The sequence below is a fragment of the Oncorhynchus mykiss genome, chromosome 9, assembly GCF_013265735.2.
Source record: "Oncorhynchus mykiss isolate Arlee chromosome 9, USDA_OmykA_1.1, whole genome shotgun sequence".
Taxonomy (NCBI): domain Eukaryota; kingdom Metazoa; phylum Chordata; class Actinopteri; order Salmoniformes; family Salmonidae; genus Oncorhynchus; species Oncorhynchus mykiss.
The window spans coordinates 4183837-4209735 of record NC_048573.1 but is presented as its reverse complement, the minus strand read 5'-3'; the positions used below and the strand labels follow the sequence as shown (position 1 = coordinate 4209735).

Sequence of the window (25899 nt, the reverse complement as noted above, 5' to 3'; positions counted from 1 at the left end):
AACTAGCCTATGAATGAAAGTTTACAACGTAGGTGCACACAGGTCGAGAGACACATTTGAGAAGACAGAGAGTGACACATGGACAGCCCGTGACATTCAATACCGCCTTTGCACACTCTTGCCCGCACCTACCTGATATAGAGAGTGTAATCACCTAGAAACGTTTTAACCGAATCGACGGAATGAATACACTACCTGATCACACGGAAAGATGACTAACAGTCACCGTGTGCTCGGAGTGCGCTCCGTAGGCGTTCGTAAACGCGTTGCGTTCGTAAACGCGTTGCGTTCAGAGCGCACCGTGGTCGCTCTGGCCCAGGAGGTTGATCCTCACAACGGATGTCAAAAGCACCCAAGCTAACTGGCCAACATTGACTCTCAACATCCAGACACATAATGAGAGAACACCTCACTCGGGACCGTTTGACTCGCCCTGGCAAATCCGGTTAGGCTGTTTTCGTGTTATTCCGAGCGTTGGTGACACCGGACATATTCAACCGGTGTTGAGTGTTTTTAATTCATCACTTATTCCGCGCTCTGGTACAACTCAGACGAGAGTGCCCTGAACTCGGAGTAGACCGCTAGAGGGACTTTTACGCGATATATACGCTATATAAACCATTTTGTTTGTTGTGTGTATAATTCATTCTCGCATCTATGCTCTCTCTCAACCTTTTTCCCTTCGCTTGTGGACTTGTGTTCAAAATACAACAACTGCCTGGGACCAGCCGTGTGGTTGGCTTTGTGGGTTTTGACACTTATGTAGGTGTCATAACCAGCCATAAAATATTGTAATGTGTCACAACAGGTCTAATTATGTGTCATGACAGTGTTATGGCAATATAACAGATTATGACCGTGTCATAACGCACTATGACGCTGGTGTTACCCACTTTTGTTAATGGTCTATTTCAGTTGTTTTGGCAAAGTTAACATATGTTTCCTATGCTAATAAAGCCCTTTTGAATTTAGCGCGAACAAGAGTAGCCATTCCGACTCACGCTAGTGAGACAAGCTGGCTGCTGCCATAGGTTACCTTACATCCCATCTGGTCGTGTCTTGACTGCATCAAATGTGGTGTAACGACCCTGGGTTTATAAACGCGGAAATCGACTCTGCCGCAAGAGCATGTTTTTACGGCACAGTAGATAGCGGGCCGGACCTCGGGCTCGAAGGTCGAGGGTTCGAGGCCTGCCGTATGTTAAGATGCTACCTACCTACAGTAAGTAGCCAGCTAATGTAGTCAGCTAGGTAGATAATTTAGCAAGTCGAATTGAGTCCATTTTGCTGTGCTTCTCATCCTCGTCTACAACAACTCCATTCATATTCCCGAGTGGCGCAGCGGTCTACAGACACTGCGTCTCAGTGTTAGAGGCACCCTGGTTCGAATCCAGTCTGTATCACAACCGGCCGTGATTGAGAGTCCCCCTAGGGCGGAACACCATTGGTCCAGCGTCGTCCGTGTTTGGCCGTCATTGTAAATATAAGAATTTGTTCTTGACTGGACTTGCCTAGTTTAAACAAAGGTTACATATTAAAAACCGCTTACCTGTTGGTTGATCATTGTAGCCATCATTTTAATTCCATTTTGTATCGATTAGAAATCTCCCGCAACACACCGCGCCGTTTCTGCTTCGACTGACCGAGAACCAAGCGACAGGTGTTTTAACGGCTGTTGACCCACCCTCACAAAAAACTGTCATCAAATGTCAAATCGTTGTATGCTATGTAGCAATGTCACATAATTGTATTACATTTTTAGACAAATACTTTATTTTCATAGGCCTATTTATTTTCCTTCTACAACAATAAAAAGCTAGCAAGTAATATGATACTAAACGTCCGTTCTAATAACCGTGTCCATCCCTAAAACACTCAAGAAACCATCGGAATCTCATTTTAAATGTAGAACGGGTTTATTGACCGACTGTGTAACCTGAACTAATGCTCATTTATTGCGTGACAGAACGGCTTTATTGACCAACAGTGTAAACTGAATTAATACTAACATTTTTTTTTTTTTTACCAGTGAAAATGACAACTGTAAAACACATCTAAAAAGGTCAAGTGTAACACAAATCTACTCCACAGTGTCAAAAACCAAAGTGTGTTCCCCTTTAAAACCATTTCACAGAACAGTACCAACGCCTGTCTGTGTCTCTGCCTGTCTGTGTCTCTGCCTGTCTGTGTCTCTGCCTGTCTGTGTCTCTGCCTGTCTGTGTCTCTGTGTGTGTATGAAAACAAGGGTCACTGCAGTTGAATAAGAGGTTCAAATATAATGCCGTCTGTCCCAGGTTCAAATATAATGCCGTCTGTCCCAGGTTCAAATATAATGCCGTCTGTCCCAGGTTCAAATATAATGCCGTCTGTCCTGAATCAGATGACCAGCCAGACTCTTAACTTGTGTGCTACTGTCTGGCCCTGAGGGTGGGGGGGGGGGGGGGGGGTTACAACCATGAGCAGTGATGGCTATTGAAGGAGATACCCTGAAGGGTAATATTACCAGGCAACCAGACCTGCTTTAGGCAACTAGCCATCTGGCCTAAAGCAATAACCAACTTGGCTACTTACTGCAGGAGTACAAGCTCAGTAAGAATCCAGGCGAAGTAGAACGTCGTCTATACAACACCGTTAAAAACTATACAAACCACACTAAGTATAGTATTTAAGAGAACATACAAAGGTGGATATATAAAAAAATAAACATCAGGAGAGTAAAAACGTGTGTAGACTGAACTGTTCCCTGGTTTCTACATCCTATAAGTAGGGCTTCTTCTCTCCTCTCAGCCTCAGGGAAAGGAGGAGACATAACACACTCCCCAGGTGAGTCTGTCTTTAGGAAAACACCCGAGCCCTATTCACTAGAAGACCTAAACACCCTGAATTTGTCCAATAAAAAATAAAAATTGAAAATAATAAAAACACTCGTTGTCCTTTTCCATTGCAAAACGTCCAATGAATATGGGTGAGGAGGTTGTCCAAATACTCTGATTGGACAAGAGAGGGTTAAGAAACATCATAACCCCAGTTGGACAGCTGGTATGTTCCGTGTTCACCCCCTCTGATTCTGAGTTGGTATGTTCCATTGTTCTGTATGTTCCATTGTTCTGTATGTTCCATTGTTCTGTCACACATCTAGAATCAGTTTCCCTCCCCAAATACTAACCTTCAACCATTAGTGGTCGAAAATTGTAACCTGCACCAAGATCAGAGTCTAGGGGCAACTTCACCCTGCTCCGTTTCTCACAGTGGAGCTCAGGATGAGGCTATTGGAGTTCGGAGCTCCCACCCTCTGGCACCTCCTCTGGCACCTCCTCTTCCTTCTTCTCAGTCACGATCCCCTTCTCTCCTCCCCTCCTCTCCTCCAGTTGACTCATTCTCCTGCGAACCTCCTGCAGAACCTCTCCTCTCCTCTTCTGTTTCTCCCTCCATCTCTCCACCCTCTCCTCCTCCTCCCTCTCTTTCTCCTCCAGGAGCGAGCGGAGGAACTCGGGGCTGATGACGTTATCCTTGTCGCTAACCAATAGGAATGCATTCTTGAAGCGGTTGTAGAGCATCGATGCCTTGTCCATCACGTCCTGGTTACTGCGGAAACGACGCATCTGGGAAGCACACAGGTGGGGTTAGGTGTGTGTACGTGGTAAAGGAGTGAAGAGTGTGTGGATGTGTGTAGTTATTGGGTGTGTGTGTGTGTGTGTGTAGTTATTGGATCTGTCAGGTGTGTGTGTGTGTGTAGTTATTGTATCTGTCAGGTGTGTGTAGTTATTGGATCTGTCAGGTGTGTGTAGTTATTGGATCTGTCAGGTGTGTGTGTGTGTAGTTATTGGATCTGTCAGGTGTGTGTGTGTGTGTGTAGTTATTGTATCTGTCAGGTGTGTGTAGTTATTGGATCTGTCAGGTGTGTGTAGTTATTGGATCTGTCAGGTGTGTGTAGTTATTGGATCTGTCAGGTGTGTGTGTGTGTAGTTATTGGATCTGTCAGGTGTGTGTGTGTGTGTGTAGTTATTGGATCTGTCAGGTGTGTGTGTGTGTGTAGTTATTGGATCTGTCAGGTGTGTGTGTGTGTGTAGTTATTGGATCTGTCAGGTGTGTGCGTGTAGTTACTGGATGTACAGTACCAGTCTAAAGTTTGGACACACCTACTCATTCAAGGGGTTTTATTTGTACTGTGTCTTCACTATTATTCTACAATGTAGAAAATAGTCAAAATAAAGAAAAATGCTGGAATGAGTAGGTGTTCTAGAACCCTGGAATGAGTAGGTGTGTCCAAACTTTAGCCTGGTTCTGTACGTCAGCTGTGTGCCTGGTTCTGTTTGCCTGGTTCTGTACGTCAGCTGTGTTTGCCTGGTTCTGTATGTCAGCTGTGTTCGCCTGGTTCTGTACGTCAGCTGTGTGTGCCTGGTTCTGTTCGCCTGGTTTTGTTCGCCTGGTTCTGTATGTCAGCTGTGTGCCTGGTTCTGTACGTCAGCTGTGTGCCTGGTTCTGTTCGCCTGGTTCTGTTCGCCTGGTTCTGTACGTCAGCTGTGTGCCTGGTTCTGTATGTCAGCTGTGTGCCTGGTTCTGTACGTCAGCTGTGTGCCTGGTTCTGTACGTCAGCTGTGTGCCTGGTTCTGTACGTCAGCTGTGTTCGCCTGGTTCTGTACGTCAGCTGTGTTCGCCTGGTTCTGTACGTCAGCTGTGTTCGCCTGGTTCTGTACGTCAGCTGTGTTCGCCTGGTTCTGTACGTCAGCTGTGTTCGCCTGGTTCTGTACGTCAGCTGTGTTCGCCTGGTTCTGTACGTCAGCTGTGTTCGCCTGGTTCTGTACGTCAGCTGTGCGCCTGGTTCTGCACGTCAGCTGTGTTCGCCTGGTTCTGTACGTCAGCTGTGTGCCTGGTTCTGTACGTCAGCTGTGTTCGCCTGGTTCTGTACGTCAGCTGTGTGCCTGGTTCTGTACGTCAGCTGTGTTCGCCTGGTTCTGTACGTCAACTGTGTGCCTGGTTCTGTACGTCAGCTGTGTGTGCCTGGTTCTGTTCGCCTGGTTCTGTATGTCAGCTGTGTGCCTGGTTCTGTACGTCAGCTGTGTGCCTGGTTCTGTACGTCAGCTGTGTGTGCCTGGTTCTGTTCGCCTGGTTCTGTATGTCAGCTGTGTGCCTGGTTCTGTACGTCAGCTGTGTGCCTGGTTCTGTTCGCCTGGTTCTGTACGTCAGCTGTGTTCGCCTGGTTCTGTACGTCAGCTGTGTTCGCCTGGTTCTGTACGTCAGCTGTGTGTGCCTGGTTCTGTTCGCCTGGTTCTGTATGTCAGCTGTGTGCCTGGTTCTGTACGTCAGCTGTGTGCCTGGTTCTGTACGTCAGCTGTGTGCCTGGTTCTGTTCGCCTGGTTCTGTTCGCCTGGTTCTGTACGTCAGCTGTGTGCCTGGTTCTGTATGTCAGCTGTGTGCCTGGTTCTGTACGTCAGCTGTGTGTGCCTGGTTCTGTACGTCAGCTGTGTGTGCCTGGTTCTGTACGTCAGCTGTGTGTGCCTGGTTCTGTACGTCAGCTGTGTGTGCCTGGTTCTGTACGTCAGCTGTGTGCCTGGTTCTGTACGTCAGCTGTGTGCCTGGTTCTGTACGTCAGCTGTGTGCCTGGTTCTGTACGTCAGCTGTGTGCCTGGTTCTGTACGTCAGCTGTGTGCCTGGTTCTGTACGTCAGCTGTGTGCCTGGTTCTGTACGTCAGCTGTGTGCCTGGTTCTGTACGTCAGCTGTGTGCCTGGTTCTGTACGTCAGCTGTGTGCCTGGTTCTGTACGTCAGCTGTTCGCCTGGTTCTGTACGTCAGCTGTGTGCCTGGTTCTGTACGTCAGCTGTGTGTGCCTGATTCTGTACGTCAGCTGTGTGTGCCTGATTCTGTACGTCAGCTGTGTGTGCCTGATTCTGTACGTCAGCTGTTCGCCTGGTTCTGTACGTCAGCTGTGTGCCTGGTTCTGTATGTCAGCTGTGTGCCTGGTTCTGTATGTCAGCTGTGTGCCTGGTTCTGTATGTCAGCTGTGTGCCTGGTTCTGTACGTCAGCTGTGTGCCTGGTTCTGTACGTCAGCTGTTCGCCTGGTTCTGTACGTCAGCTGTTCGCCTGGTTCTGCACGTTAGCTGTGTGTGCCTGGTTCTGCACGTCAGCTGTGTGTGCCTGGTTCTGTACGTCAGCTGTGTGTGCCTGGTTCTGTACGTCAGCTGTGTGTGCCTGGTTCTGTATGTCAGCTGTGTGCCTGGTTCTGTACGTCAGCTGTTCGCCTGGTTCTGTACGTCAGCTGTGTGTGCCTGGTTCTGCACGTTAGCTGTGTGTGCCTGGTTCTGCACGTCAGCTGTGTGTGCCTGGTTCTGTACGTCAGTTGTGTGTGCCTGGTTCTGTACGTCAGCTGTGTGTGCCTGGTTCTGTACGTCAGCTGTGTGTGCCTGATTCTGTACGTCAGCTGTGTGTGCCTGGTTCTGTACGTCAGCTGTGTGTGCCTGATTCTGTACGTCAGCTGTGTGTGCCTGGTTCTGCACGTCAGCTGTGTGCCTGGTTCTGTTCGCCTGGTTCTGTACGTCAGCTGTGCGCCTGGTTCTGTACGTCAGCTGTGCGCCTGGTTCTGTACGTCAGCTGTGCGCCTGGTTCTGTACGTCAGCTGTGTGCCTGGTTCTGTACGTCAGCTGTGCCTGGTTCTGTACGTCAGCTGTGTGCCTGGTTCTGTACGTCAGCTGTGTGCCTGGTTCTGTTCGTCAGCTGTGCGCCTGGTTCTGTACGTCAGCTGTGTGTGCCTGGTTCTGTACGTCAGCTGTGTGCCTGGTTCTGTACGTCAGCAGTGTGTGCCTGGTTCTGTACGTCAGCTGTGTTCGCCTGGTTCTGTACGTCAGCTGTGTTCGTCTGGTTCTGTACGTCAGCTGTGTTCGCCTGGTTCTGTACGTCAGCTGTGTGTGCCTGGTTCTGTTCGCCTGGTTTTGTTCGCCTGGTTCTGTATGTCAGCTGTGTGCCTGGTTCTGTACGTCAGCTGTGTGCCTGGTTCTGTTCGCCTGGTTCTGTTCGCCTGGTTCTGTACGTCAGCTGTGTGCCTGGTTCTGTACGTCAGCTGTGTTCGCCTGGTTCTGTACGTCAGCTGTGTGCCTGGTTCTGTACGTCAGCTGTGTGCCTGGTTCTGTACGTCAGCTGTGTGCCTGGTTCTGTACGTCAGCTGTGTGCCTGGTTCTGCACGTCAGCTGTGTTCGCCTGGTTCTGCACGTCAGCTGTGTTCGCCTGGTTCTGTACGTCAGCTGTGTGTGCCTGGTTCTGTACGTCAGCTGTGTGTGCCTGGTTCTGTACGTCAGCAGTGTGTGCCTGGTTCTGCACGTCAGCTGTGTTCGCCTGGTTCTGTACGTCAGCTGTGTGCCTGGTTCTGTACGTCAGCTGTGTTCGCCTGGTTCTGTACGTCAACTGTGTGCCTGGTTCTGTACGTCAGCTGTGTGTGCCTGGTTCTGTTCGCCTGGTTCTGTATGTCAGCTGTGTGCCTGGTTCTGTACGTCAGCTGTGTGCCTGGTTCTGTACGTCAGCTGTGTGTGCCTGGTTCTGTTCGCCTGGTTCTGTATGTCAGCTGTGTGCCTGGTTCTGTACGTCAGCTGTGTGCCTGGTTCTGTACGTCAGCTGTGTGCCTGGTTCTGTATGTCAGCTGTGTGCCTGGTTCTGTATGTCAGCTGTGTGCCTGGTTCTGTATGTCAGCTGTGTGCCTGGTTCTGTATGTCAGCTGTGTGCCTGGTTCTGTACGTCAGCTGTTCGCCTGGTTCTGTACGTCAGCTGTTCGCCTGGTTCTGCACGTTAGCTGTGTGTGCCTGGTTCTGCACGTCAGCTGTGTGTGCCTGGTTCTGTACGTCAGCTGTGTGTGCCTGGTTCTGTACGTCAGCTGTGTGTGCCTGGTTCTGTACGTCAGCTGTGTGTGCCTGGTTCTGTATGTCAGCTGTGTGCCTGGTTCTGTACGTCAGCTGTTCGCCTGGTTCTGTACGTCAGCTGTGTGTGCCTGGTTCTGCACGTTAGCTGTGTGTGCCTGGTTCTGCACGTCAGCTGTGTGTGCCTGGTTCTGTACGTCAGCTGTGTGTGCCTGGTTCTGTACGTCAGCTGTGTGTGCCTGATTCTGTACGTCAGCTGTGTGTGCCTGGTTCTGTACGTCAGCTGTGTGTGCCTGATTCTGTACGTCAGCTGTGTGTGCCTGGTTCTGCACGTCAGCTGTGTGCCTGGTTCTGTTCACCTGGTTCTGTACGTCAGCTGTGCGCCTGGTTCTGTACGTCAGCTGTGCGCCTGGTTCTGTACGTCAGCTGTGCGCCTGGTTCTGTACGTCAGCTGTGCGCCTGGTTCTGTACGTCAGCTGTGTGCCTGGTTCTGTACGTCAGCTGTGTGCCTGGTTCTGTACGTCAGCTGTGTGCCTGGTTCTGTACGTCAGCTGTGTGCCTGGTTCTGTTCGTCAGCTGTGCGCCTGGTTCTGTACGTCAGCTGTGTGCCTGGTTCTGTACGTCAGCTGTGTGTGCCTGGTTCTGTACGTCAGCTGTGTGCCTGGTTCTGTACGTCAGCAGTGTGTGCCTGGTTCTGTACGTCAGCTGTGTTCGCCTGGTTCTGTACGTCAGCAGTGTGTGCCTGGTTCCGTTTGCCTGGTTCTGTACGTCAGCTGTGTTCGCCTGGTTCTGTTCGCCTGGTTCTGTACGTCAGCTGTGTTCGCCTGGTTCTGTTCGCCTGGTTCTGTACGTCAGCTGTGTTCCTGGTTCTGTACGTCAGCTGTGTTCCTGGTTCTGTACGTCAGCTGTGTTCGCCTGGTTCTGTTCGCCTGGTTCTGTACGTCAGCTGTGTGCCTGGTTCTGTACGTCAGCTGTGTTCGCCTGGTTCTGTACGTCAGCTGTGTGCCTGGTTCTGTACGTCAGCTGTGTGCCTGGTTCTGTACGTCAGCTGTGTGCCTGGTTCTGTACGTCAGCTGTGTTCGCCCGGTTCTGTACGTCAGCTGTGTGTGCCTGGTTCTGTACGTCAGCTGTGTGCCTGGTTCTGTACGTCAGCAGTGTGTGCCTGGTTCTGTACGTCAGCTGTTCGCCTGGTTCTGTTCGCCTGGTTCTGTACGTCAGCTGTGTTCGGAAAGTGTTCAGATCCCTTGACTTTTTCAACATTTTGTTAAATTCTGGCCTTATTCCAAAATGTATTACTTAAAACATTTTATTCAATCTACACACAATACTCCATAATGACAAAGCGAAAACAAGTTTAGACATTTAGGAAAATGTATTAAAAGTAAAAAACAGAAAAACCTTATTTACATAAGTATTCAGACCCTTTGCTATGGGACTTGACATTTGGCTCAGGTGCATCCTGTTTCCATTGATCATCCTTGAGATGTTTCTACAACTTGACTGGAGTCCACCTGTGGTAAAGTAAATTGATTGGACATGATTTGGAAAGGCAAACACCTGTCTATATAAGGTCCCACAGTTGACAGTGCATGTCAGAGCAAAAACCAAGCCATGAGGTCGAAGTAATTGTTTTTAGAGCTCAAAGACAGAATGGTGTCGAGGCACAGATCTGGGGAAGGGTACCAAAACATTTCTGCAGCATTGAAGGTCCCCAAGAACACAGTGGCCTCCATCATTCTTAAATGAAAGAAGTTTGGAACCACCAAGACTCTTCCTAGAGCTGGCCGCCCGGCCAAACTGAGCACTCAGGGGAGAAGGGCCTTGGTTAGGGAGGTGACCAAGAACCCAATGGTCACTCTGACAGAGCTCCAGAGTTCCTCTGTGGAGATGGGAGAACCTTCCAGTAGGACAACCATCTCTGCAGCGCTCCACCAATCAGGCCTTTATGGTAGAGTGGCCAGATGGAAGCCACTCCTCAGTAAAAGGCACATGACAGACCGCTAGGAGTTTTCCAAAAGGCACCTAAAGACTCAAAGACCATGAGAAACAAGATTCTCTGGTCTGATGAAACCAAGATTGAACACTTGGTCCTGAACGCCAAGCTTCACGTCTAGAGGAAACCCAATACCATCCCTACGGTGAAGCATGGTGGTGGCAGCATCACTACGGTGAAGCATGGTGGTGGCAGCATCATGCTGTGGGGATGTTTTTCAGCGGCAGGGACTGGGAGACAGTCAGGATCGAGGGAAAGATTAACAGAGCAAAAGTACAGAGAGATCCTGGATGAAAATCTGCTCCAGAGCTTTCAGGACCTCAGACTGGGGTAAAGTTTCACCTTCCAAAAGGACAACGACCCTAAGCACACAGCCAAGAAAACACAGGAGTGGCTTCAGGACAAGTCTCTGAATGTCCTTGAGTGGCCCAGCCAGAGCCCGGACTTGAACCCGATCGGAACATCTCTGGAGAGACCTGAAAATAGCTGTGCAGCGACGCTCCCCATCCAACCTAATAGAACTTGAGAGGATCTGCAGAGAAGAATGGGAGAAACTCCTCAAATACAGGTGTGCCAAGCTTGTAGCATCATACCCAAGAAGACTCGATTCTGTAATCGCTGCCAAAGGTGCTTCAACAAAGTACTGAGTAAAGGGTCTGAAGACTGAATTTGTAATAAATTTGCAAAAACTTCTAAAACCAGATTTTTTGCTTTGTCATTATGTGTGTAGATTGACGATTGTTTATTTAATTCATAACGTAACAAAGGGTCTGGGTACTTTCCGAAAGCACTAAGTCAGGTGTTTTATTGGATGTTGATGGTAGCAGTCGTACCTTTCTGAGCGTAGTGATGAGTTCACTGTGTCTCTGGACGTGTTGTGATGTTACATAGACCATACTGAGTTGGTCCAGCGCTGTCAGACACTTACTAATGTCCTGAGAGACAGAGAGACAGACAGACAGAGAGAGAGAGAGAGAGAGAGACACAGAGACACACAGAGACAGACAGAGACACACAGAGACACACAGAGAAAAAGACATACAGACAGAGAGACAGAGACAGACACACACAGAGACACACAGAGAAAAAGAGAGAGAGTGAGAGAGAGCCACACAGAGACACACAGAGAAAAAGAGAGACAGTGAGAGAGAGACACACAGAGACACACAGCGACACACAGAGAGAGAGAGACGTTATATAGACCATAGTGAGTTGGTTCAGAACTATCAGACACCGACTAATGTCCTGATGGATGGGGGTGTGGGGGGGTAAAAGGTTCCATTTCTCAAACAGATCAAAGGTTGTGCGTGTGACTCACAGGGTTGTCCGTCTTCAGAGAGATGCGTATGTCTCCGTGTATTCGGTGCAGGGTAGAGTCTGTCAGACTGAAAGATTCTTTAGTGGCATGTAGCTTAGACACGCTGTCTGCTTTCTGGCCGTCCCCTGGTACACCTCTCCTGGTACAGACAAGACAACCAATGGTTAGTTATGATCACCGACAGGTACAGGCAGACAGGCAGACCGGTAGATAAAAGACAGGTACAGGGGAGACAGGCAGACAGGTAGATAAAAAACAGTTACAGGGGAGACAGGGCAGACAGGTAGGACAGACAGATTATTCATCCTAGTACACCTCTCCTGGTACAGACAAGACAACCAATGGTTAGTTATGATCACCGACATAGACAGGCAAGCCGACAGGTACCGGACAGGTAGATAAAAGACAGGTACAGGGGAGACAGGTAGGACAGACGGGTTATTCATTCCTGTACTCACTGAGGTGATTTAGGCTCCTCCTCCTGTCGTCTCTCTACCTGTTCTGTCTCCAGTTTCTTGGCTTCGGACTTCGTAGCCTCCGCCCGGGTCGAGTCGGACTTCGTAGCCTCCGCCCGGCTCGAGTCCGACGACTTAGCCTCCGCCCGGCTCGAGTCCGACGACTTAGCCTCCGCCCGGCTCGAGTCCGACGACTTAGCCTCCGCCCGGCTCGAGTCCGACGACTTAGCCTCCGCCCGGCTCGAGTCCGACGACTTAGCCTCCGCCCGGCTCGAGTCCGACTTCTTAGCCTCCGCCCGGCTCGAGTCCGACTTCTTAGCCTCCGCCCGGCTCGAGTCCGACTTCTTAGCCTCCGCCCGGCTCGAGTCCGACTTCTTAGCCTCCGCCCGGCTCGAGTCCGACTTCTTAGCCTCCGCCCGGCTCGAGTCCGACTTCTTAGCCTCCGCCCGGCTCGAGTCCGACTTCTTAGCCTGCGCCCGGCTCGAGTCCGACTTCTTAGCCTCCGCCCGGCTCGAGTCCGACTTCTTAGCCTCCGCCCGGCTCGAGTCCGACTTCTTAGCCTCCGCCCGGCTCGAGTCCGACTTCTTAGCCTCCGCCCGGGTCGAGTCCGACTTCTTAGCCTCCGCCCGGCTCGAGTCCGACTTCTTAGCCTCCGCCCGGCTCGAGTCCGACTTCTTAGCCTCCGCCCGGCTCGAGTCCGACTTCTTAGCCTCCGCCCGGCTCGAGTCCGACTTCTTAGCCTCCGCCCGGCTCGAGTCCGACTTCTTAGCCTCCGCCCGGGTCGAGTCCGACTTCTTAGCCTCCGCCCGGGTCGAGTCCGACTTCTTAGCCTCCGCCCGGGTCGAGTCCGACTTCTTAGCCTCCGCCCGGGTCGAGTCCGACTTCTTAGCCTCCGCCCGGGTCGAGTCCGACTTCTTAGCCTCCGCTGATTTCTTGCTCTCCACTTTCTTCTCCATCTTTTGTTCTGGTTTCTTACATTCAGTTTTTTTGCCTTCCAATTTTTTTACTTCCGTTTTCGTACTTTCCACCTTCTCATCTGTTTTCTTCCTGTCCGTTGCCTTGCCGCCTGCTGCCTTGCCGCCTGCTGTCTTGCCGCCTGCTGTCTTGCCGCCTGCTGTCTTGCCGCCTGCTGTCTTGCCGCCTGCTGTCTTGCCGCCTGCTGTCTTGCCGCCTGCTGTCTTGCCGCCTGCTGTCTTACTCGCTGTTTTTCTGTCCCTTTTCTGCCCACCTGTCTTTCTACTCTTCTTCTCTTCAGCTTTCTTCCCTCCAGCTCCATTTTTCCTGATGAAAGGAAGAAAAAAAAAGTTGATTATTTCAGAGCAGTGTGGGGCAGTGTGTGTGTGTGTGTGTGTCTGCTCAGAGCAGTGTAGGGCAGTGCGTGTGTGTGTGTCTGCTCAGAGCAGTGTAGGGCAGTGTGTGTGTGTATTCATAAGGTGTGTGTGTATTCATGAGGTGTGTGTGTATTCATGAGGTGTGTGCTCACGGTGTCCGTGTAGGTTTAAGGCTGTGTCTTCTCAGGCCCTTCCTTCTAGTGAGAAGTCCTTGTAGAGACTTCAGGACACTCTCTCTCCTGGCCGCCAGACGCCGCCGACGCTGCGCACACACACAAACAGGATGTGATTTCACTAACAGGATATTACATCACTATCAATCTTCACTAATATTGGACAGTTGGCCTGGTCTGCACTTCAAACGACACTCTATATAGTTAAAAGTAGGGATAGATAGAGAACGAGTGTTGCACGGTATACCTTATAACTATATAACTAGCTATAACTCACGGTATACCCACACTTCTGTACTTCCACACTAGAACATGAAAAACGGTTCGGGACTAAAATTTGTGTTACTTTCTGCCAAGAGTGTCTCAAAGATCAAGCCTGTATATCAGCATAGCCGACCTCTTATAGCCGGCACCCTGTCTGCTCCACTAACTCACTGCTAGCCTGGGAGTCTGGGCTGTATCATGTTAGCTCCACTAACTCACTGCTAGCCTGTACTGGGAGTCTGGGCTGTATCATGTTAGCTCCACTAACTCACTGCTAGCCTGTACTGGGAGTCTGGGCTGTATCATGTTAGCTCCACTAACTCACTGCTAGCCTGTACTGGGAGTCTGGGCTGTATCATGTTAGCTCCACTAACTCACTGCTAGCCTGTACTGGGAGTCTGGGCTGTATCATGTTAGCTCCACTAACTCACTGCTAGCCTGTACTGGGAGTCTGGGCTGTATCATGTTAGCTCCACTAACTCACTGCTAGCCTGTACTGGGAGTCTGGGCTGCATCATGTTAGCTCCACTAACTCACTGCTAGCCTGTACTGGGAGTCTGGGCTGTATCATGTTAGCTCCACTAACTCACTGCTAGCCTGTACTGGGGAGTCTGGGCTGCATCATGTTAGCTCCACTAACTCACTGCTAGCCTGTACTGGGAGTCTGGGCTGCATCATGTTAGCTCCACTAACTCACTGCTAGCCTGTACTGGGAGTCTGGGCTGTATCATGTTAGCTCCACTAACTCACTGCTAGCCTGTACTGGGAGTCTGGGCTGCATCATGTTAGCTCCACTAACTCACTGCTAGCCTGTACTGGGAGTCTGGGCTGCATCATGTTAGCTCCACTAACTCACTGCTAGCCTGTACTGGGAGTCTGGGCTGCATCATGTTAGCTCCACTAACTCACTGCTAGCCTGGGAGTCTGGGCTGCATCATGTTAGCTTCACTAACTCACTGCTAGCCTGTACTGGGAGTCTGGGCTGCATCATGTTAGCTCCACTAACTCACTGCTAGCCTGTACTGGGTGTCTGGGCTGTATTATGTTAGCTCCACTAACTCACTGCTAGCCTGTACTGGGAGTCTGGGCTGTATCATGTTAGCTCCACTAACTCACTGCTAGCCTGTACTGGGGAGTCTGGGCTGCATCATGTTAGCTCCACTAACTCACTGCTAGCCTGTACTGGGAGTCTGGGCTGCATCATGTTAGCTCCACTAACTCACTGCTAGCCTGGGAGTCTGGGCTGCACCATGTTAGCTCCACTAACTCACTGCTAGCTTGGGAGTCTGGGCTGCATCATGTTAGCTCCACTGACTCACTGCTAGCCTGGGAGTCTGGACTGCATCATGTTAGCTCCACTAACTCACTGCTAGCCTGCACTGGGAGTCTGGGCTGCATCATGTTAGCTCCACTAACTCACTGCTAGCCTGTACTGGGAGTCTGGGCTGCATCATGTTAGCTCCACTAACTCACTGCTAGCCTGTACTGGGAGTCTGGGCTGCATCATGTTAGCTCCACTAACTCACTGCTAGCCTGGGAGTCTGGGCTGCATCATGTTAGCTTCACTAACTCACTGATAGCCTGGGAGTCTGGACTGCAAAATATTTAAAAAATTGTATACTGAACAAAAATATAAAAAGCAACGTGGAACAATTAACAATTTTACTGAGTTATAGTTCATAAGGAAATCAGTCAATTTAAATAAATTAATTAGTCCTAATCTATGGATTTCACATGACTGGGAATACAGATATGCATCTGTTGGTCACAGACACCTTAAAAAAGGTAGGGGTGTGATCAGAAAACCAGTCAGTATCTGGTGTGATCAGAAAACCGGTCAGTATCTGGTGTGATCAGAAAACCGGTCAGTATCTGGTGTGATCACCATTTGCCTCGTGCAGCGCTACCCATCTCCTTCACACAGAGTTGATCAGGCTGTTGATTGTGGCCTGTGGAATGTTGTCCCACTCCTCTTCAATGGCTGTATGAAGTTGCTGGATGTTGGTGAGAACTGGAACACGCTGTCGTACACGTCGATCCAGAGCATTCCAAACATGCTCAATGGGTGACATGTCTGGTGAGTATTCAGGCCATGGAAGAACTGGGACATTTTCAGCTTCCAGGAATTGTGTCCAGGTCCTTGCGACATGGGGCCGTGCATTATCATGCTGAAACATGAGGTGATGGCGGTGGATGAATGGCACGACAACGGGCCTCAGGATCACCAAACGGTATCTCTGTGCATTCAAATTGCCATCTATAAAATTGTGTTCATTGTCTGTAGCTTATGCCTGCCCCATACCATAACCCCACCACCACGGGGCACTCTGTTCACAACAGGAAACCGCTCGCCCACACGACGCCATACACGTGGTCTGCGGTTGTGAGGCCGGTTGGACCTACTGCCAACTTCTCTAAAACGATATTGGAAGCGGCTTATGGTAGAGAAATGAACATTAAATTATTTGGCAACAACTCTGGTGGACATTCCTGCAGTCAGCATTCCAATTGCAAACTCCCTCAAACTCGAGACATCTGTGGCATTGTGTTGTGTGACAAAACTGCACATTTTAAGAGTAGCCTTTTTATTGTCCCAAGCCCAAGGTGCACCCGTGTAATGATCATGGTGTTTAATCAGCTTCTTGGTATGCCCACACGTCAGGAAGAAGGATTATCTCGGCTCACTAACAGGGATGTAAACAAACAAGAAAGAAGCTTCTTGTGCACCCAGAAGTTTTCGGGGATCTTTTAATTTCAGCTCATAAAAAAAAAATGTGACCAACACTTTTTACATGTTCCGTTTATATTTTTTGCTCAGAGTATAATTTATTAAAATATATATATATATATATCTATCGTCATGATATTGAATTCAAGATGGCCAACGATTGAACAGAGCAGTAGCTGAGTTCACCTGTCCAGTGATATTGAATTCAAGATGGCCAACGATTGAACAGAGCAGTAGCCGAGTTTACCTGTCCAGTGATATTGAATTCAAGATGGCCAACGATTGAACAGAGCAGTAGCTGAGTTCACCTGTCCAGTGATATTGAATTCAAGATGGCCAACGATTGAACAGAGCAGTAGCTGAGTTTACCTGTCCAGTGGATCCAGTGCCATTCTGGGACTTTGGCTAATGTGCCATCTTTTGTTGCCGTGGTATCGTTTAGGCATCTTTTTCCTATCAAATATCGTGACTATATCAAGTATTGTAATACTAAACCTGATATTAGGGTCAAAATTCTAGTATGGTGACAATGCTGTAGGGAATAGGGGGCCATTTGGGACCTGTCAGAGAGCACTCACCTCTTCATCCTGACCAGGACTGATCTCTGTGACAGTATCGGTCTCCTTCACTTCGTGCCCTTTCACTGCTACCCCAGCCTCCTCCTTCACTGCTACCCCAGCCTCCTCCTCTTCGTTCCCCTTCACTGCTACCCCAGCCTCCTCCTCTTCGTTCCCCTTCACTGCTAACCCAGCCTCCTCCTCTTCGTTCCCCTTCACTGCTAACCCAGCCTCCTCCTCTTCGTTCCCCTTCACTGCTAACCCAGCCTCCTCCTTTTCGTTCCCCTTCACTGCTAACCCAGCCTCCTCCTCCTCGTTCCCCTTCACTGCTAACCCAGCCTCCTCCTCCTCGTTCCCCTTCACTGCTAACCCAGCCTCCTCCTCCTCGTTCCCCTTCACTGGTACCCCAGCCTCCTCCTCCTCGTTCCCCTTCACTGGTACCCCAGCCTCCTCCTCCTCGTTCTCCTTCACTGGTACCCCAGCCTCCTCCTCTTCGTTCCCCTTCACTGGTACCCCAGTCTCCTCCTCTTCGTTCCCCTTCACTGGTACCCCACCCTCCTCTTCGTTCCCCTTCACTGGTACCCCACCCTCCTCCTCCTCGTTCCCCTTCACTGGTACCCCACCCTCCTCCTCCTCGTTCCCCTTCACTGCTACCCCAGCCTCCTCCTCTTCGTTCCCCTTCACTGGTACCCCACCCTCCTCCTCTTCGTTCCCCTTCACTGGTACCCCACCCTCCTCTTCCTCCTCTTCGTCCCCCTTAACCTCTTCCTTGTGGATTACTTGTTTGTCTGTTTCTAAACTTTCCACCTTCCTCATCTTACTGACTTCAATCTTTCCCTCTTCAACACCAACTTCCTTTATCTTCTCTCCCTCATCCTTTTTCCTCTTCCTCCCTCTACTCTCCTCCTGTTTCTTTCTCTCTTCTGTGGTCTTCTCGCTCTTTGGAGTGGACGAGCTTTTCTCCTCCGTCAATCTCGTCTTCTTGCTGGCTGTGGAGACCAGAACAGGGCGGCCATTTTAGAATCCCTGTCCCATGACACCACATTGATATGACGGATACAAAATGGCTGACAGAGTGGCAACGTTCTTTACCTGGTGGGATTACAGCTGAACTGGCCGGGGCTGTCTTCTGCCCTTGGACAGGCTCGTCCTGGGTAGAATACATTCCCATCTAATGACACGAATTAGCATAGCAGAGGTTATTGATCTTTAAATCGATTTGTAAACACGTTTATACACTGGCAATTAAACATATTTTATACTTCTAGGTTCGACAGTTAAATGTTAAGTTTAGAAACATTGGTGCGTTCCCCTCCATACCTTTTTCCTTTTCTCGGCTCTTGTGTTGGCCGGCGTGTCGGTCCTCTGTCGACCGTCGGCAGACGTTTTTCTGTTTCCCGGTAACGCCTTGTTTCCCGGTAACGCCTTGTTTCCCGGTAACGCCTTGTTTCCCGGGGCCGTCACTGCCACTGTCTTGATAGTCTTCGCTTGTGTTTTAGGGGCCTTTATTGGGGCCTGTTTAAGGGAGGTGGACATCTGTAAGTTGAAGTAAAAAAAATAATATATTATATTAGTTATTTTCTACTATTATATAGCTACTGTCTGTATCACAGCCGGACAGTTGACTCACTTTGACCGCTGCAGATGTCTTGGACGGGTCTGGCTTTTTTTCTGCTTGCTCTTTTTTAGCTGGGGTAACACCCACCTGTTTCAGACGGAGAAACAGAGACTGAGCTGAGAGCGAGAGACATTCCAATTCACTACATGGAGGGAGGTGTGTCAGAGAGCGAGAGAGAGTGTGTGTGTGAAAGAGAGAGTGTGTGTGTGTCCTCCTCACCTTCTGTTTGCTGCATACTCTAGGAGTGTTCTCTATCTCCCACATTCCCTCTGTGAAACCTCTAATGCGCACTCCTTTCCCATATCTGCCCTTGTTGCCTACGTAGGTCACTATATTTTCAGTGGGTATGGATGCTCTGGGAACGACAGAAGAAGAAGACGACTCGGTCCACAAACAAGAACAGAATGACAGAAATCATCAAATTCCCCTTTTGGTCCTTTATCAGACACTTATCTAGAGTGACTTACAGTCAGTACAAACCAATCAGACACTTCCAATTGGAGACTACTAGCATGTAATAACCATGATAAATTATAATAATGAGAATAAATCATAATATGAGAATAATAAAGTAATAATACATAATGATTTGAAAAAAAAATAACTATAATTAATAATGAGACAATAAATAACAACATGTATAAGAAATACATAATAACGATAATAATACATATTGATAAATGCTGTTTAAAAAAATAAATATATTAATAATAACAATGATTAATAACAATAATGATTAAAAATAATAACAACAATGATCATTAATAATAATAATAATAAATTATGTTATTGGAGTAACTATTTAAAAAATATTCCCGTCCCTGGGTCTCTCGTCTTTTCAGTTCGCGACTGGAACGAGCTGCAACAAACACTCAAACGGGACAGTTTTATCTCCATCTCTTCATTCAGAGACTCAGTCATGGACTCTCTGACTGACCGTTGTGGCTGCTTTGTGTGATGTATTGTTGTCTCTACCTTCTTAACCTTTGTGCTGTTGTCTGTGCCCAATAATGTGTATACCATGTTTTGTGCTGCTACCATGTTGCTGTTAGGTTGTCTTGCTGCCTTGCTATGTTGTTGTTTTCGATCTCTCTTTATGTGGTGTTCTCTCTTTTTGTGATGTTTGTTTTGTCCTATATTTATATTTTATTTATTGTAAATAAGAATGTTCTTAACTGACTAGTTAAATAAAAGGTTTAAAAAGCTGCATCAGTAAATCAGCTGTGGTCTGGAAGGACAGGAAGGAAGGACACGAAGGACATGAAGGTCAGGAAGGAAGGACAGGAAGGAAGGACAGGAAGGACAGGAAGGAAGGACAGAAAGGACAGGAAGGAAGGACAGAAAGGACAGGAAGGAAGGACAGAAAGGACAGAAAGGACAGGAAGGACAGAAAGGACAGGAAGGAAGAATAGGAACGATAGGAAGGAAGGATAGGAAGGAAGGGAAGAAAGGACAGGAAGGACAGGAAGGAAGGACAGGAAGGAAGGACAGGAAGGAAGGACAGGAAGGAAGGACAGGAAGGAAGGACAGGAAGGATAGGAAGGACAGGAAGGAAGGACAGGAAGGAAAGGAAGGACAGGAAGGACAGGAAGGACAGGAAGGACAGGAAGGACAGGAAGGACAGGAAGGACAGGAAGGACAGGAAGGACAGGAAGGACAGGAAGGACAGGAAGGACAGGAAGGACAGGAAGGACAGGAAGGAAGGATAGGAACGATAGGAAGGAAGGATAGGAAGGAAGGGCAGGAAGAATAGGGAGGAAGGACAGAAAGGAAGCCTCCTCTACTTACGTCTGGTGAGTTCCAAAGAAAAACACTGGAACCTTCTTCTTAGAGCTCTCGCCCCGGGCGATCTGTAGGAGAAACACAGACACTGTTTATCTATCTGTAGGAGAAACACAGACACTGTTTATCTATCTGTAGGAGAAACACAGACACTACTATCTGTAGGAGAAACAGACACTATCGTCTGTCTCGACCATCTTCCTCTCCTGAGCCGGTTGGGGATTTGCAGTAACGAGACAAAATCATAACTAGCCATTAGGGAGTAAAACGTGGTCAAATACAAAAGGTTTGTCAACTACATCAGCAGACAGTCGGTGTGTGTTAGACTCACCCTGGCCGGCCAATGGGGGAAGCCCCTCATCTTGGCGAAGACCAAGTCCCCAGGTTGGAACGTGTCTGCTGCCTTGCCTGGCATCCTGCTGCAGCAGTACTTCTCATACTGTGGAGAGGAGAGAGAGAAGGTCGCCCCGATAGAGATCAGCTGACAGGACAGACACGTCACTAAACACTAGTGGAGGAGAGGCAGTTGCTTTGCAAAACAGACATCGTAAAAATAAAAAAAAACACATCTTCAGTTGCTACAATTTTGACGTCAATGAACGATATAAAACACATTGATTCTTGAAGAATATAACTGCCTCGTGAGTTTAGCGCAACTGTGGAACTCTTTATCAGAACCCAAGCTTGCTAAGTTAGCCCTCAACAGGAAGTGAATGGTAAACAAAGAGCTAGCTGTCGGGACCACACAGTGTAAGACATTCACAGTAACAAAGAGCTAGCTGTCAGGACCACACAGTGCAAGACATTCACAGTAACAAAGAGCTAGCTGTCGGGACCACACAGTGTAAGACATTCACAGTAACAAAGAGCTAGCTGTCGGGACCACACAGTGCAAGACATTCACAGTGACAAAGAGCTAGCTGTCAGGACCACACAGTGTAAGACATTCACAGTAACAAAGAGCTAGCTGTCGGGACCACACAGTGCAAGACATTCACAGTAACAAAGAGCTAGCTGTCGGGACCACACAGTGTAAGACATTCACAGTAACAAAGAGCTAGCTGTCGGGACCACACAGTGCAAGACATTCACAGTAACAAAGAGCTAGCTGTCGGGACCACACAGTGCAAGACATTCACAGTAACAAAGAGCTAGCTGTCGGGACCACACAGTGCAAGACATTCACAGTAACAAAGAGCTAGCTGTCGGGACCACACAGTGCAAGACATTCACAGTAACAAAGAGCTAGCTGTCAGGACCACACAGTGTTAGACATTCACAGTAACAAAGAGCTAGCTGTCGGGACCACACAGTGTAAGACATTCACAGTAACAAAGAGCTAGCTGTCAGGAACCACACAGTGCAAGACATTCACAGTAACAAAGAGCTAGCTGTCGGGACCACACAGTGCAAGACATTCACAGTAACAAAGAGCTAGCTGTCGGGACCACACAGTGCAAGACATTCACAGTAACAAAGAGCTAGCTGTCGGGACCACACAGTGCAAGACATTCACAGTAACAAAGAGCTAGCTGTCGGGACCACACAGTGTAAGACATTCACAGTAACAAAGAGCTAGCTGTCGGGACCACACAGTGTAAGACATTCACAGTAACAAAGAGCTAGCTGTCGGGACCACACAGTGTAAGACATTCACAGTAACAAAGAGCTAGCTGTCGGGACCACACAGTGTAAGACATTCACAGTAACAAAGAGCTAGCTGTCGGGACCACACAGTGTAAGACATTCACAGTAACAAAGAGCTAGCTGTCGGGACCACACAGTGTAAGACATTCACAGTAACAAAGAGCTAGCTGTCGGGACCACACAGTGTAAGACATTCACAGTAACAAAGTAAGCCAGGACACAAAAAAACACATCTTCACCGTTTCATATCATCGAAATCGATCCCAGCACATTTTTTTGGGGCTCATTCAGTAGTTTTTACCTGATGAATCCGGTTGAAAAATCCTTTTAAAAAAAAGGGACCATTTAGTTCACACATTGAAAATGATACTGTTGCTGCTTCCGGTTGCCATGGTGATTTATGTCATAACACTGCTTTTAGAATGTCCAAATTCAGGATCAATATGTTGAAATAAGTTGTGATATTTTTTTTTTTATAGACAAATACAAAAAAATTACTCCCTACACACACACACACGTATTCTAGGGCTGTACCCGACAAAAAATATATAATAAGATGCATATCCTTGCTGAAGATTGACAGGAGCCAAGCAAAACTGGTAAAAGGAATGAAATAAACCAAAACTTGTTCCTCACAAGCTCGTGGTCTCTGTAAACAACGTGTCCACTCAGACAATGACAACAATAGGAATAATAAATAATAAAATTGATTAACAGAAATGACTGTAATCAAACATCGTAGATTAGAAATGATGAGAATAACGTTAACGATGTACGACTGACTAGTGATACTGGTGTGTAGCGGACCGGCCCGCCGGGGAGACGGCCAGCGGACCAGTGGGAGGCAGGGTCCTTCGGCTCCCACCTACCCTCACCGTTAACAGAACTGGGGGGGGGGGGGGGGGCTGAGGACACAGTCTACCTAGCTGGCACACGGTGTCGCTCCTGCCTGTTGTGTACCAGATTCCTCCTTAGGACTAGCTGGCTACGCTAGCAAACAGTGTCCTTCACTCCCACCTGACATCAGCAAACCTCACCGCCCACACAACGCCATACACAGTCTGCCATATTCCTGCTACAGTTGAAACCAGGACTCATCCGTGAAGAGCAGACTTCTCCAGCATGCCAGTGGCCATCGAAAGGGAACATTTGCCCACTGAAGTCGGTTACGACGCCAAACTGCAGTCAGGCCAAGACCCAGGTGAGGACGACGAGCAAACCCAGTTTCATCAGCTGTCTGGGTGGCTGGTCTCAGAAGATCCCACAGGTGAAGAAGCCGGATGCGGAGGTCCTGGGTTGTCGTGGTTACACGTGGTCTACGGTTGAGACCGGTTGGACGTACTGACAAATTCTCCAAAAACGACTTATAGTAGAGAAATGAACATTAAATTATCTGGCAACAGCTCTGTTGGACATTCTTACACTCCCTCAACTAGAGACATTGCGTTGTGACAAAAATTCATATTTTAGAGTGGCCCTTTACTGTCCCCAGCATAACAGTTTTGCTTCCGTCCCTCTCCTCGTCCCTACCTGGGCTCGAACCAAGGACCCTCTGCACACATCAACAACAGTCACCCACGAAGCACCGTTACCCATCGCTCCACAAAAGCAGCGGCCCTTGCAGAGCAAAGGGGAACCACTACATCAAGGTCTCAGAGCGGGTGACGTCACCGATTGAAAACACTATTAGCGCGCACCCTGCTAACTAAGCTAGCCATTTCATACTGGTTACACCAGCACCAGCACATGTGCACAAGTATTCAGACCCCTTGACTATTTACATCCTGCTTTACAGCCTTGTTCTAGAATTTAAAAAATGCACAATACCCCAAAGCAAAAACGGGTTTAGATGTCTTTCAGGAACATTTACGTATTGATTATGCCTATTAATCAGCTTCCTTATAAGCCACACCGGGTGGATGGATTATATTGGCAAAGGAGAAATGCTCACTGAGAGGGATGTAAATAAATTTGGGCACAATTTCATAGTAATAAGCTTTTTGTGCCTACAGAAAATGTCTGGAATCTTTTATTTCAGCTCATGAAATATGGGACCAACACTTTACATGCAGCCTTTATATTCTTGTGCAGTCTACGTCCGAACTCATTATCAAAGACACTTCTCAAAACATAAGTCACTTTGGTATTACGTTTATTTTGATTGGCGATTTTCTACATTTATCAAAAGTCCCATTTAAGTGGCCTGATTTCAGATGCACGCAACTGTCCATTTAAGGCAGGATTACTAGGGGAAAAAACGTTCTGGCAAAGCATGTAAACGTTAACTAACTATTACATGCATCTGACTGTCCAAAATAATTGCATTGTCATGTGCATGTAAGTGTACTCATTGACACTCAAAGAGTATTGGGAGGCTTGGGCGCCATTTGTCGCAAAGTGAGAACACGAACCACCAGCCAAACAAACACTCTTCCCTCCGCCAGTTAGCGAGAACAACTGGAAGCCATGCAATGGTCAGTCAATAACATGTTTATGTGGCTGCCTTCATATTACACCCTCGTAGACTGACACGTTTAATAGCTCGGAGCTCACAAATGTGCTTGATTCTTTCGCGTCTTTTTGCTATATATTAAGATAGGTCATGTTTACGAGGCTATCTATATAATTAGCACGCCGAGTCATTGAAAACGGAACTACGTTGTATCATTTCTCCGTTATTAGATTGCTAACTTTGACACACAATAATGCATTGTAGCTAGACAGTCTAGTTACAAAACAATGAAAATAATATGCATGCGTGTTGTTAAAATTTCTTACCAGAAAACAAGTGGCCCCGAGTTGTAAAGGCGTGCCTGTGACTCGCAGCAGGAATTGAATGTAACTCACCTGTGTGAAGTTAGCTACAATACCAAACAACCGGGGAAATATGCGGTTCGACTTCAAAATAAAAGTCTCCCCTTTGAAATCGATTCAAAAACGGATACAAATAGTGGAATTATGACACATTTGGACGAATTAATTCTAAAATAGTTTGGAATGTTGTTATAAATATATATATTTTTAAATACAATAATTAATTTGACACAAAACAGTATACATCTGATTTATTAGACTTGTAAATTGCATTGTGGGCCATACTTCAATATGTTGCTAGCTTCACACAGGTCTCACTCCCGCCCTCCGCTGGACTGGGTCATGGCTAGATCGTATTCCATCTTTTGTCAAATGAACGTTATTGTTTATTGCATTTCAGCTAACCCTAACCCTTTTTCTAAACTAACCCTAATTCTCATAACCTGCTACGTTAATTCTCATAACCTGCTGCGTTAATTATCCTAACCTACTACGAAGTCAAAGCTCACGTTAACTTGACATGGATCCATTCTAGCCATTATGGCGGCCGTACCAGGAGGGCATGCCAGGGGGGGACATACTTCGCAGTATAAAGGACATAACGTTAACTATAAAACGAATGCATACCAGTTGAACATTTTAGCCAGAGCTGAAGATGAAATGAAACTTTACTCACAGAGTTTCTAAACCTAAACCAGCACCCACCCGTAGCACGTGCTCCAGCAGGTATATTTCAACGGTCACCCCCAAAGCCAATTCCTCTTTGGCTGCCTTTCCTTCCAGTTCTCTGCTGCCAATGACTGGAACGAACTGCAAAAATCACTGCAGCTGGAGACTCACATCTCCCTCACTAGCTTTAAGCACCAGCTGTCAGAGAAGCTCACAGATCACTGCACCTGTACATAGCCCATCTGTAAATAGCCCACCCAACTACCTCATCCCCATACTGTTATTTATTTTGCTCCTTCTCACCCCAGTATCTCTACTTGCACATTCATCTTCTGCACATCTATCACTCCAGTGTTTAATTGCTAATTACTTCGCCACTATGGCCTATTTATTGCCTTACCTCTCTTATCCTACCTCATTTGCACACACTGTATATAGACTTTTTTCTATTGTGTTATTGACTGTATGTTTGTTTTATTCCATGTGTAACTCTGTGTTGTTGTTTGTGTCGCACTGCTTTGCTTTGTCTTGGCCAGGTCTCAGTTGTAAATGAGAACTTGTTCTCAACTGGTTAAATGAAGATGTTCTCAACTGGCCTACCTGGTTAAATAAAGGTGTTCACAACTGGCCTACCTGGTTAAATAAAGGTGTTCTCAACTAGCCTACCTGGTTAAATAAAGTTGTTCTCAACTAGCCTACCTGGTTAAA

At 48.0% G+C, this 25899-nt stretch overlaps 1 protein-coding gene across 1 annotated transcript; it reads right to left on the bottom strand.

Annotated features, from left to right (window-relative positions):
- Positions 1 to 1758: 1758 nt before the first annotated feature.
- LOC110532883 (hepatoma-derived growth factor-related protein 2) lies at positions 1759 to 24616 on the bottom strand. Its single transcript, XM_036987119.1, has 13 exons — positions 24487 to 24616; positions 20393 to 20500; positions 20068 to 20129; positions 18499 to 18634; positions 18292 to 18366; positions 17982 to 18176; positions 17754 to 17832; positions 16683 to 17650; positions 13092 to 13201; positions 11612 to 12889; positions 11154 to 11292; positions 10669 to 10770; positions 1759 to 3602 (listed from the first exon to the last, which is right to left on the bottom strand). Exons 2-13 carry the CDS (start codon positions 20474 to 20476, stop codon positions 3267 to 3269), a joined length of 3564 nt encoding a protein of 1187 aa, XP_036843014.1. The 5' UTR covers positions 20477 to 20500; positions 24487 to 24616; the 3' UTR covers positions 1759 to 3266.
- Between the last annotated feature and the right edge of the window lie 1283 nt (positions 24617 to 25899).